This window comes from Epinephelus moara, chromosome 9, assembly GCF_006386435.1.
Source record: "Epinephelus moara isolate mb chromosome 9, YSFRI_EMoa_1.0, whole genome shotgun sequence".
Taxonomy (NCBI): domain Eukaryota; kingdom Metazoa; phylum Chordata; class Actinopteri; order Perciformes; family Serranidae; genus Epinephelus; species Epinephelus moara.
In genome coordinates, this window is record NC_065514.1 from 5110296 (window position 1) to 5122960 (window position 12665).

The window sequence follows — 12665 nt, forward strand, 5'->3', positions numbered from 1 at the left end:
AAACACAAAGGAGTCGGGGAAATATTCTCCAAACACTGGATGACAGTGAGTAAATGAAATGCTACAGATTAGACTGTGCAGGGGTTACATGTGTGGTCGATCTTATTAGGGATCCGCACACATTTCCCAATTAACGCCATTACACCAGCAATAAAATAATCACAACACTAAAATATTTGGAAAAAGTGCAGCAGTGATGAGTTGAGTCTGTCTCAACCTTCCATCAGCAGTGATCACACTAACAATGACAACACTTTCACAGTCTCATGTTGTCACGCAGTTCATCTCATGTCCACATCCTGCAGGCTCACAAAAGGATGTGTCTGTGACAACCAATCACATCCGTTAAAAGAATCCATCACACCTAGCAACAGGGTCGACCACACCTCCTCACTCAGGTAGAAGTTTCTGTCCCTTCTTGCTCAGAGCTGCTCTGACCCCAAACCTCTCCTAAGCGAGGACTCCTTGGTAAAAGTTTTAAGGCTAACTGTTCTCTGAGAGCGTTCTCAGAATGTTTGTGAGTACCGCCCCAGGAGTGCAAATATGCCGACTCATTTCTGGGTTTTAGGACTCATTCCTGGGGCACTCTATTGAAAGACGGACTAACGTGGTGTTAGTTTGGGTCTTTTAGTTGGATTAACAAAACAGAAAAACACCAGCCTTAATTTTTAAAGTTGCAATGTGTAATTTACGTGGTTGTTTATTAGCAAATATCAACTATTGCTTTCATAAATATATATTTACTAAAGTGTAATGCAATTCACATACAAATGGAAGCTTTCTCATAGGTTTAGAATGATTTCTCTATATATACACAGGCAGGGCGCGGTCTGCTGGAGGCTGCCGTCTTGCTACACAGGCAGGGCGCGGTCTGCTGGAGGCTGCCGTCTTGCGTCGCCATATTTGAATACAGTGGCCTAAAGGGATATACGCGCTTCACCTTTCGCATTTACCTAGAACTTGCCGTCACTGGAGACGGTTAAGGTGAAGATCAATCCGGGGCGCTTCTGCGTGAACCTGCTTTGTACTTTTATGATTCTGTCGCACTTTAAATGGAGGACCACACATATGTTTTGCCCCGTAAGAGGGAAACCACGCCACCAAATAAAAGAAAAAGATCAGATAAGCGAGGACGGGACAAAACGCGAGTGAATATCGGCGTTGCTTATTCCAGGTGGAAAGAACTCCTGAAGGAGAAGGATTTCACAAGGGATGCGGAGGTTGCCTGCTTTCTGCTAGACAGGTAATTCAATCTGATATTTTAAAATCATTTTGGCTTCATGTTTGCAACTACTTTTCCCTCTCGTCTAAGTTCGAGTGACGGCTACGTTTACGTGCTAACGTTATCCTAGCCTTGGCTAACGTTATCCCAGAGCTACAGCTAAATGGTTAGCCTAGCCTACAGCCTAATCTGTTGATTCCTCTCGCGCTGCTGCGAAGGCTGCCACCCTCTCCTCCTCCTCTTCCCTCTGGGTAGCCGAGACACACCTCTTCGCCTGGCCGTTCCTGCACCGCCTCTACCCCCTCGCCCCCTTCCTCTCCCTGGTCTTCCTCCTCTCCCTCTCCCTCTTCCTCATCTCCCTGTGTCCTGTGGAAGAACACTCTGGAAACGCATATATTATAATCGTACCAACCTATATTTGCCGCACTGTGCCGTGACTATCACATAAAACGTGTTATTTTAGCATTACTGTGCTAATGTTTGCTCGTGTTACCAAAACAGTTAGGAATAAAACACTCCTAACATATATCTCACAGATAACCTATATGTCACTGGTAAGCTATAACATATCGTAACATGGTTTAGATTCCTAAATAAATATTCACCTCATCGCTAGATACTCCTGAAAAACTCAAAAAACTCTGCTGTCTGCGCAAGGCTTTTTGTCCTACGAGGCCACCGTCACTTACCTGACCAGAGGGGTGAGTGAGTGAGCGCGAGTGAGCGCTGCAATCTAGAATTTGACCACTGATGTCACTGTTACTCACCATTTTTACACACTGAGGCTTTAAGTTAATCGCGATCACTGGACTATTATATTCAGTAGTTGCTGCGACATGAATAAACATGCTGGTGGATAATTACCCAGCTGGCCACCAACTTCGTCAGAAGTTGAAATTTGGTTGAATTCAGGTTGTGGCGTTCGGTGACCAAAATTATATGTCAGGACAAAGTCATTGGAAGGTGGAGGGGATGGTGAATAGTGTGACACCTGCCAAGCTGCAGACCACTGTTAGAGACCAACAAACAACAAAACTGGTTGTTGTTTTTTTACAGAGAGATTGCTGTGTTTCCTGCCAAGACAGTGCCATCAAAGAGGTTTCTTTTTACCAAGACATCGCTATGTGTCCTGCCGGGATAGTGCCATCAAAAGAGTTTTTATTTACTGTGACTTTGCTGTGTTTCCTGCAGAGAAAGCAGCATGAAAAGCAGCTGTTTTTACCTAGACATCGCTGTGTTTCCTGCCAGGATAGTACCACAAGAAGAGGTTGTTTAAATTAGAGACATTGACGCTTTTCCAGCAGGGAATGTGCCCCTAAAACATTTTAAGCCAAAACATGATCTTCTCCTTACTAACCTTGATTGGTTTTTGTGCCTAACCAAAAGTTAACCACAGTGGTTTGCAGAAACGTAAAGTTTCAACCTAACCTCTTACATAATAACCTGCAAATGTATCTATGGTTTGCAGAAACATATAATGACAACATTTACTCTGGTGATTGGTTGCGAGTTCCCCAAAGCAACCAACATGTGTTTACATGCAAGCATCAGTACTTATGATGGAAGGAGGGAGTCAGGTGACGTTCAATAGAGCCACAGAGAGAGAAGGACGGGGAGGACGGATGGATCCCACAGGCCCAGGGCTCAGGGGGCCTCTTAGACCCTTGTAGTAATCCATCAATGTCGACAGTCAGTCAGACACTTAACTTTGTTTTCCTGTAGCTAGCCATGATGACCTCTGTAGTTTCACCATGCTTCACGATACTCAGCCACTGAGTCTGCAAAGTATTTGACTTGAATGAAATCCAACGTTCTTGTGAAAACTCAAAGTGCTCACAGGAGGCAGGAAACCTGACTGAGGTTTTATTTGATTACAACATCACAGAGGGTGATTAATATCCATTGTTACATTACCGACTAGATGTTGTGTTCCTGCTTACAGTACATGATGCAATACAAAGTAAGACTTGATTCAAACACAGTTATGTAGACTTCTCTGACACTGACTCACACCATGTTGTCCCAAACTTTTTCTACCCACACACAGCCATGTCTTGACATAAAACAACCGCTTTCAGGCCTAAAACAAAAAGCTGGAAAAACAGTGACAGGTTGCGAAATAGCACCCACGTTTGGTGCCTAAAAAGTTGCAGGAAACACAGCAACGACTCACTAACACTTTTGTTCCTCCATGTCCAGATGGCAAAGTCAGCTCATATGCTATGTCACTTTAAAAATGTTCATATGACACATCTGAAACGTACAAATGTAATGTATTATTGATTCGCAGAAATGTACGTATGCCAACTTTTTCTTCTGGAGACTGGGCTGCGTCATGGTTGGATCATGGAGGATCTTTACCACACCAGCAGGAGACTATTCCAGCATCTACACTCCAAAAGTCAAACACAGAGGACAGACAGTGACCTCTGACCTCTGTACATCCTCATCTTTGTCTAGCACGCTATCCTCTGTCAATACATTTACAAACTTGCACTCCAGCATGTATAATCTCATACTGTATTCTCTTCTCAGCATATAAAACATTTGAATCCTGAATCATCAGAATAAAAATCAGCCCCAAATGTCTCTCTGCTGCTCGGCTCTGTGAGCTGATGTAAAAATAACCAAAGCACATGCCTCCCTCTGCTGGACGAAACTGTGCTTTACATCCTGCAGACTGATCATTACACACACACTACACACAAATGTTGGATTGACATGTTGTTTACAGTATTAATGTCTCTCTTTATTATATTCTGCTTCTCTTTGATGCTTCATTATCATATTGCTTTATGTTTTTATATTGCTTGCTTATTATACGGCTCTTTGTTTTTGTACAGTTCACTTATTTTATGTATGTATTGTTTTCAATTTTATGTTTTCTACTGATGCTTCCTGTTTGCTGCTGTAACGTTTATCCCCGCTGTGGGATGAATAAAGGATTATATAATCTTATTTTATCTAATTGAGAGAATTACTAGTGATGGAAAAAAAGTTCTTACATTATTTACTTAAGAAGAAGTAGTTATACTTCACTGTAAAATAAAATAAATTGACATAATTAAGAATAAATTAGACATTATGACAAAAATCAATAAAACAAATACTTGTAGATGCAGCGTGACTTACATATTCTGAAGATATCTTTATCTCTGATGTCCATCCAGAATAATCGCCCATAAATCCTCTGAGAATCACAGAAAAAAAGACGCTCCTTGTAGCTGCAGAACCTGCCTGAGAATTATCACGTTTTTAAGTTTTCTTCAGTATCACAGTAATTCAGTGACAGTTGTCTGTGAATTTATAGGTGAATTTCAAGCAGGAACTAGTGATAGATAATTCGGCATACTTTAAATGTAGTCAATTTACCTAAATGTAAAGAAATATGGACTAAAGAATAGTTGTAGCCCACCACTAACTGCCTGGCTGCATGGCAGCATTACATACTTCCTGTTTACATCCCCCAAAGCATTATGGGAAGCGTAGAGCATGATTATCCCTCAAATAGAAGTAAAACCAAATCCGTTAATAGTGATGCTACTGATTGATAGTATTGATACACACAAGATAATATTTTTTTTCTTTAAACAATTCAAAGGCTCAGAATGTCTCACCAACATGGTTCTTATGTCCCTTAAACCCCGACACTCTCCTCTATTCAAATATACAGATATCTGCAGTGTTTTGAGAACCTTTGGACATAAAGACAAACTTTTTTCCTCAGTATCAGACTTCCTGAATTCCTGATGTGAGGCCATGTTTTATTAGACTGAATTTGAGAATTAAATTTGAAGAAGTGAAAGATCCAGTGTAGGAGTCAGGGGGACATATTGACAGTAATGGAATATAGGCTAATATAATATAATAAGTATGTTTTCTTCAGTGTTTAATCACCTGAAAATAAGAAAAGTTGTGTTTTTGTTACCTTAGATTGACTCGTTCATATCTACATGGGGAGCAGGTCCATGTTTATGGAGATCGCCATGTTGCACCGCCATGTTTCTACAGTAGCCCAGAACGGACAAACCATAGGGCTGACCCCTTTTTGAATAGTTTCTTTTGATGTGTGTCGTATTGGTTGAACTGTATCAAGAGGGGCAGCCTTCTTTACCAGAATTTGGAGGATGGAGTGGATGAATCCTTCGTGGACCAGCCTATCCCAAGATGCATTGTGCTGGTGACGATTATATATTAAGTGAAGTTAACTAACAGTTGTTAACTAGCTAACGGTTAACTGTTGCCAACATTACTATCAGCTAAAAGCGCACAGCTTAAACAATCTTAATTTAATAAATTTACCTGAAAACGCTCCATCAGCCTGAAATATATCAAACGGCGGTGTCTCCGGTGGTGAATCATCCCCCCAAGTATTAAATAAAAATATCATGGGTCCATGATTTAGGATTAACTAACCTACTAGTTTATGCTTTCTTTTGTTAAGTGCAGCTGATTGCTAGGTGACAGGAACGCCAACGGGTCGGGGCGAGAACAACTGGTGATGCAACCAGGAAATCCTCAGCAGACCAGACAGTCCCATTTCGGAGACCGTTCAGTTTGGCTGATGTGGTCTTCAAAGGCCGCGTCCTTCAAAGGCTGCAGCCCCTGAATTGAGACACAACTATTATGTTCTTAACATGGACCCCAGGAAGAGTAACTGTTGCCTTGGTAACAACTAATGGGAAACCAAATAAATAAATACCAATAAGCTGGCTCTAGATAGGGTATCGCGTCTTCGCATCGCAGCCCTGTAACAATGAGCAGCATCTGAAAAACACAGATTTATTTTTCTTTTTCTTTCTTTGATTCAGCACCCGGTGAAAATCTCCTGAACGTCTGGATCTTCAGTTATCAGAGAAAAAGAGGTGGGCAGACACTAGTAAGTGCTAGGCTAGCGGCCCATCTTGACATACCAAACAGCACTGTAGAAACACCGATTTGTAACATGAAACTGCTTTATTCAGTGTTTTTATCGGTTTAAATCACCTGGTCCGTTTGTTTTGGAGAGGAAGAGACCTCTGTGGATGATTCGGCTCCTGGTAAAAACCTCCTGAACAATGAACACTGACAGAATTCTAACCAGGAGAAGTTTCAGCTGGTTGCTAGAGGCCGCTAAATCCCCCTAAATATGATTAAAGTTTTAAAGTTTAAAGTACTGTATCTACTTTCTTACAGAAGTTTCTGTCACCAAAATATACTCTCCTTTTAAATGAATAATATGAAACACAGAGAGCCACTTATATCTGTGTAGAAATATATTTTCTCAGACAAACACTACACAGTCGTTACAGTCGGTCCTGACTTCATTACAGTCTCAGTGAATACTCAGACAGCAGCAAATACCCATGATGCAACAGGAAAACGAAAACAAGTTCATGTGCAAAATGACAGAAGAGATGATTCGGTGGTGGAGAGAAAAAGTCCTTTTACCTGGAGCTCAGGTGAATCTGGACATCACATACAGGATAAGATGAACTTCACATTCAGTGTCCATAAATGCACTTTGCATATAGTTCATGTTCAGTCATGCAAAAACACTTTGACACATACAAAATGACAGTTTACACAGACATGCAGGAAATCACATCCCAAAACAGGAAATATTCCAGATTATAAACGTCGGAACAGTGACATTAATCAACACTGACTGTACACTCTAATGTTTGGATAGAAAATAGCAGCAAAAAAAAAAGAAAAAAAAAGAAAAACTGGAGTGATGAGATTGAGGCAAAAAGTTAAATTCAAGATTTAAAAAAAACTGCTGCAGGACAAAAAGTAGATATTTCTTTAAAAAAATACAGGATATGAAGATTTGAAATACCAACATGAAAACAAATTAAAGAAATAAAGATAAAAACAACACACATTATTATGTTATTATGCATTAACTGTATCATAATGAAAAACATTATAATATTTATTTGTCTTCATAAACGTAATGAACTGCGACATAGATCTGCCAACATAATATAACATACTCTTTATATTTGCATTAATGAATTTTAAAAATATGATTATTTATTGGGACAATATGTAAACCAGTAAAGTGATTTTGAGTAAATGTGCAAACCACGTCAACTTTAAAGACCAAGGTGAAGGAAGTATTCAGATTTTTTATGATACCACACTGTATACGATTACAGGTACATTCCATATGAAAATACGTAAACGTATGTAAGTATTATTACAAAAATATACTTAAAATATCAAAAGTAAAAGTACTCAGTGCAGAGAAATGTCCCTTCTGATTGCTTTACTATTCAGCCCCTCTAGGATGTTTCAGCCAATCCCCCATGAATTGTGCATGACTGCGATTTTATCCAATCACGGCAAATTCCCAGCATATTTGACCATTCATGGTAGTTTCCCTTGAGTTTCATTAAATCATAGCAATTCTCTGCATAACGTCACTAAACTTACTTCCCTGTGTCTGGTTGTGAAGATGCAGACATGTGCAACATGTCTCACATTTTCCGACATTTTTTTTGCTAAATTTGAGGATATTTCCCACAGGCCTTCTTGAGGTATCACCTTGACCCTTGACCACCAAATTCTGATCAGTTTGTCGTTGAGTTAAAATGCACGTTTGTGCCAAATTTAAGGAAATTCCCTCAAGGTGTTCTTGAGATATCCTGTAAACAAAAATGAGATGGATGCAAGGTCATAGTGACCTTGACCATTGACCACCAAATTGTGATCAGTTCATTGTTAAGTTCAAGTGGATGTCTGTGCCAAATTTGAAGAAATTCCCTTGAGGTGTTAGATATCACGTTCACAGGAATTATGCAGATGCAAGGTAATGGTGACCTTGACCTTTGACCACCAAATTCTAATCAGTTAATTCTTGAGTCCAAGTGGATGTTTGTGCCAAATTTGTTGAAATTCCCCAGACACTTTTTTGAGATATCATGTTTACAAGAATAAGACAGACATATAGTCAAAGTGACCTTGACCCTTGACCACCAAATTCTGATCAGTTCATTGTTAAGTTCAAGTGAACATTTGTGCCGAAATAGAAGAAATTCCCTCAAGGTGTTCTTTAGATATCCTGTTCACAAAAATTAGATGGATGCAAGGTCATAGTGACCTTTGACCACCAAATTCTGATCAGTTCATCATTGAGTACAAGTGGATGTTCGTGCCAAATTTGAGGAATTCCCCAAAGACCCTCTTGAGATATCGCATTCACGAGATTAAGACAGACACAAAGTCAAAGTAACTTTGACCTTTGACCACCAAATTCTAATCAGTTAATTCTTGAGTCCAAGTGGATGTTTGTGCCAAATTTGTTGAAATTCCCCAGACACTTTTTTGAGATATCATGTTTACAAGAATAAGACAGACATATAGTCAAAGTGACCTTGACCCTTGACCACCAAATTCCGATCAGTTCATCGTTGAGTTTAAGTGGATGTTTGTGCCAGATTTGAAGAAATTCATTCAAGGTGTTCTTAAGATATCCAGTTAACAATTATTAGACGGATGCTAGGTCTTAATGACCTTTGATCACCTAATTCTGATCAGTTTATGGCTGAGTTCAAGTGGTAGTTTGTGCTGAATTTCAAGAAATTAATTCAAGGTGTTCTTGAGATATCCCATTCACAAAAATGAGACACATTCAAGGTCATAGTGACCTTGACCTTTGACCACTAAATTCTAATTAGTTTATCGCTGAGTTCAAATGGAAGTTTGTGCCAAACGTTCTCGTGTTTATGAGAATGGGATAGACTGATACTCCTAAACTGAACTCTATGTGTAAAAAAAAGGTGGAATATCCCTTTAATTGCAAAATAATATTAAAGTAAACTATGTTAAAGAGTAAACACTTTGAGTTGCCGTGGCAGCATCTGCTTTCTACAGACTGAAGTCCAGTTGATGTTATTTTTTTAACCGAGCACATAAAGGAACAGTTCGTAAATTCGACATGCTAACTGCAGCGTGGATCTGACGTGTTTCATACGAGGTATAATTTACTGAGTGTGTCTAAATACTGTTGTACATGGAGTAACAGTGGAAACATGCAACTTTATCTGTAAAGTAACATCAGACACTGACAAACACATCGAGCTCAAAACAGCACAAAAATGTTGAAAGAAATAAAAAAAGGATTCCATGCAACATCAGCACACCTTCATACATGCATACTGTGTGTGTGATATACACATTCATAACATACAGTATCACCACGTACACACACTGTGTGTGTGTGTGTGTGTGTGGAGTGTTTTAAAACAGATTAAAAAACATTACCAGCTTTTCTTTACAAGATTTAGAAAATAAACTTTTCCACAGTAACAAAACAGAAACAACTCAACTGTTACAACTTTTCATAATAATCCAAATATACAGAAAATATATAAATGACGTAGTTTACAGTGTTTACAGGAGAGAGGGCCGATGATGAGCGGCGGCTAGCTCAGGTTTGTCCTCCGGCGTTTGCTGGGACTTTGTCCGGGGTCCACCTTCAGCTCACGGTAATGCATCTGTCCGTCAAACACACACACACACACACACACACACAGAGTCAGGTAAATACACTGATCGAACTCCGATGTCAGAACTGAACACTTTTTGTATAACAAACTCCAGACTTTAAAAGGCATTTTACACTGTAATGAGTAAAGCTGACCAGTTTGGGGTTGGGCTGCACCACTGCAAAGTAAATTTGCTCATGGCAGCCATTTTGTTTGCTTAAGAACACTAACAAAGTGATCTCAAGACCCTCTGGGTGTGTACCAGGTATGCAGAAAACTTGGGGAAGCCAAAATTGCCTTACTAGCTTCTTTGCATATGACGTATTCATTGGTGCACTGTCCAGATGGAGGGCAGGAAACTGGAGGCAAAAACAACCAACACTGAACAAATGTCTATGATTCGTGCTGTTATTGGCAATTCCAATTTATCAAACTGGGAGAAAACTTTAAGTCCTGAAAACAGTAGGACGTAAAAGTAAATAAAAACTTCACTGAGAAACAGCGGCAGACGTGGATCAGAAACCTCCAGCTTCAGTCTGAAGGAGCGGAGTCAGCTAACTTCAAACGCTAACGTTAAAGCATTGTGCTAAACATGCCTGCAGTTGGATGCAATTACAATGTGCTGTGACAACTTCTCTCTGTTTTTAGCCACGATCCAGATTTAAATGGCGTTCCAACAGCCCTCTGGGAACAGTTGACCTAGTAGGTAGAAAACAGTAGCTAAAATGAGCCAATGTTAGCTAGTAATGTTAGCCTGACAACGTTTCACCAGACATCTGGGAACGGTTAACCTACTAGATCGAAAATAGTAGCTAAAGTTAACTCGTAACATTAGCTTCCTGCCCTCCATCTGAATTTCGCGCTTCATAATAGTCATGTGAATACCAACAAGCTATCCTAAAAGTATTTTATGTTGTTGATGATGACAGATGACCAGTTTTGTTGTAGGAGACCAAAACTGTTTTTTGTACCAGACTGTAAACGTGTTAATCTCCAATGTAAAGTTGGGCATTTTAAAATGGGGATCTATGGAGATTAACTCGCTCTTGGAGCCAGCCTCAAGTGGCCATTCGAGGAACTGCAGTATTTGGGACTTTGGCAATGGCTTCATGTTTTTTAACCCCAGAGGCTGCGACTTGGTTTTGATGCTGCCTCGCTGCAACAACACTTTCTTGTGTGAAAATACAGATCTGAACTGAACCCTTTACAGAGCTCCTGATGACACCTCCCCCTGCAGTACTAACGCCGGACAGCTGGAGTCACAAGGATGTACGAGATCTCGCGAATTCACGCATAATCATGCGATATAACAAGATGTATATATGATATATTATACCAGTCATATATGATTTAATGGTTTTGCACCTCCATGATTAACATCTCCTCGTCCATGGTGTCAACGGGGTGAAATGACGTCTGAAAACCTCTGACCTGTTGACTTCAGGCCTGCCTCCGCCCATTATATAGTTTTCAAGGTGTAGTGCAGGGAAATATGATCTGCCGTGAACACTGTGTATTTTATTTTGAAAATTAACCGGATGTTTTATTTGGTTTCTGTGCACGACTTCCTGCCCTGCATGATCTGCTCTGTGCTGAATTTCTGTGTTGTGCTCCGGCGTCCGGCAAAAATAGAAGTCCTGCCTATCTGTTGCGGAGGGCTCCGGAGCGCCGCAGCTGTGATGGAGCCAGAATGCAGGACAGCTGCAGCCGGTGGAAACACACACATTGACTAGAATTGAAATGTATCGGCTCTGATACGCATCTGGTGGAATTTGGGGTTAGTCTGTTTGTACCCACCACTTGAACATCAGATGGAACTCTGGACAGGAAGTCCAGAAGCTCGTTGTTGTCGATCATGTACGGATCACGCAGCTTCTTGGTGAACTTATTCACGCCTGCAAAAGAAAGGAAATCAGATTCAAGTATATACACTGCACATATTCTCTGTGTTGTGTTTGAGTAAAAGCAGTCTCACCCCATGCCAACACAAGGTATCGAAGGGGAATGAGGTAGAGAAGAACTGTGGCCGAACATAAGGCAGCGATCGCCAACCAGCTCAGAAAAGGCACTGTCCAGTTAACGGTGCTGCGGGGGAACAACAGCAGAAACGTGTTGATAGAGTAATGTAACACGTCTCCTGTTGCCCTCATGAATCACAATCAGTAACTATCTCTTTGCCAGTGACTTCCTGGAGTCTTTGCTGTCATACTCACTTCTTTATCCTCTCTCCATACGACGCCACCTCATCCAGAGCGCTCTGAACACTGATGAACACGTCCTGGATGGCGTACAGTTTATCTATGAAGCCCTTGTGCTCTGACTCCTGACAGGAACAAGGTGAAGATCCTTATTTCCGTACATTTAATACAATACTACACATGTAAGTGCAGCTTTATTTTTATTGATTAACAACACTACCTTGTCCTCTTTATCCTCTTCGTCATCTTCCCATTCAAACATGGCCTCCATGGACTGCAGCAGAAAATGAAGCATTTAAGAGTTTGAAAGAGAGACGTTCGTAACAGAGATAATCTGTCGTCTTTGTCTGCTCACCATGTCGGTTGTGTCTCTGCTCGAGGAGAAGAAGTAGTTCCAGACGAGCAGCAGCAGCAGAGCCAGCGGCAACATGTAGAGCTCAAAGTTCCACACCACCACCACAAACAGCTGGCAAAGAAATCCAGGAAAACATGCACTTAACAACATACTCACTGACTGTAATTCAAGTAGCCTGAGAGAAAACTAGACTTCTGCACCTCGTCTTGACTCTGTCTTAGGGCTTTGAAAAATCTAAGCCATGACGGGATACTTTGGCCAATCAGCTGTCAATCATTTCAATCACTGCTCATGACCTGCAGTCAAACTGTCCGACGAGGCAACGCTGATCAGATTCTGATTCATGTCTTCGCCATCCTAGGTAAAGAAATTTGGCCTCCCTGGCAACAAGACGTAAAATAAGGTGATGAGAAGCA

The 12665-nt window shown here is 40.6% G+C and overlaps 1 protein-coding gene across 5 annotated transcripts in view; it reads right to left on the reverse strand.

The window, feature by feature from the left end:
• Positions 1 to 6465: 6465 nt before the first annotated feature.
• The window catches only part of mctp1b (multiple C2 domains, transmembrane 1b), a 45621-nt gene continuing 39421 nt past the window's right edge, over positions 6466 to 12665 (reverse strand). For all 5 annotated transcript variants that reach the window (XM_050052598.1, XM_050052597.1, XM_050052596.1 and 2 more), the window contains 6 exons: positions 12250 to 12360; positions 12115 to 12168; positions 11910 to 12019; positions 11672 to 11781; positions 11494 to 11591; positions 6466 to 9705 (listed from right to left, as the gene is read on the reverse strand). In XM_050052598.1, coding sequence (XP_049908555.1) covers positions 9634 to 9705; positions 11494 to 11591; positions 11672 to 11781; positions 11910 to 12019; positions 12115 to 12168; positions 12250 to 12360 — 555 coding nt within the window. In that variant the 3' untranslated portion in view covers positions 6466 to 9633. The remainder of the gene's footprint in view (positions 9706 to 11493; positions 11592 to 11671; positions 11782 to 11909; positions 12020 to 12114; positions 12169 to 12249; positions 12361 to 12665) is intronic.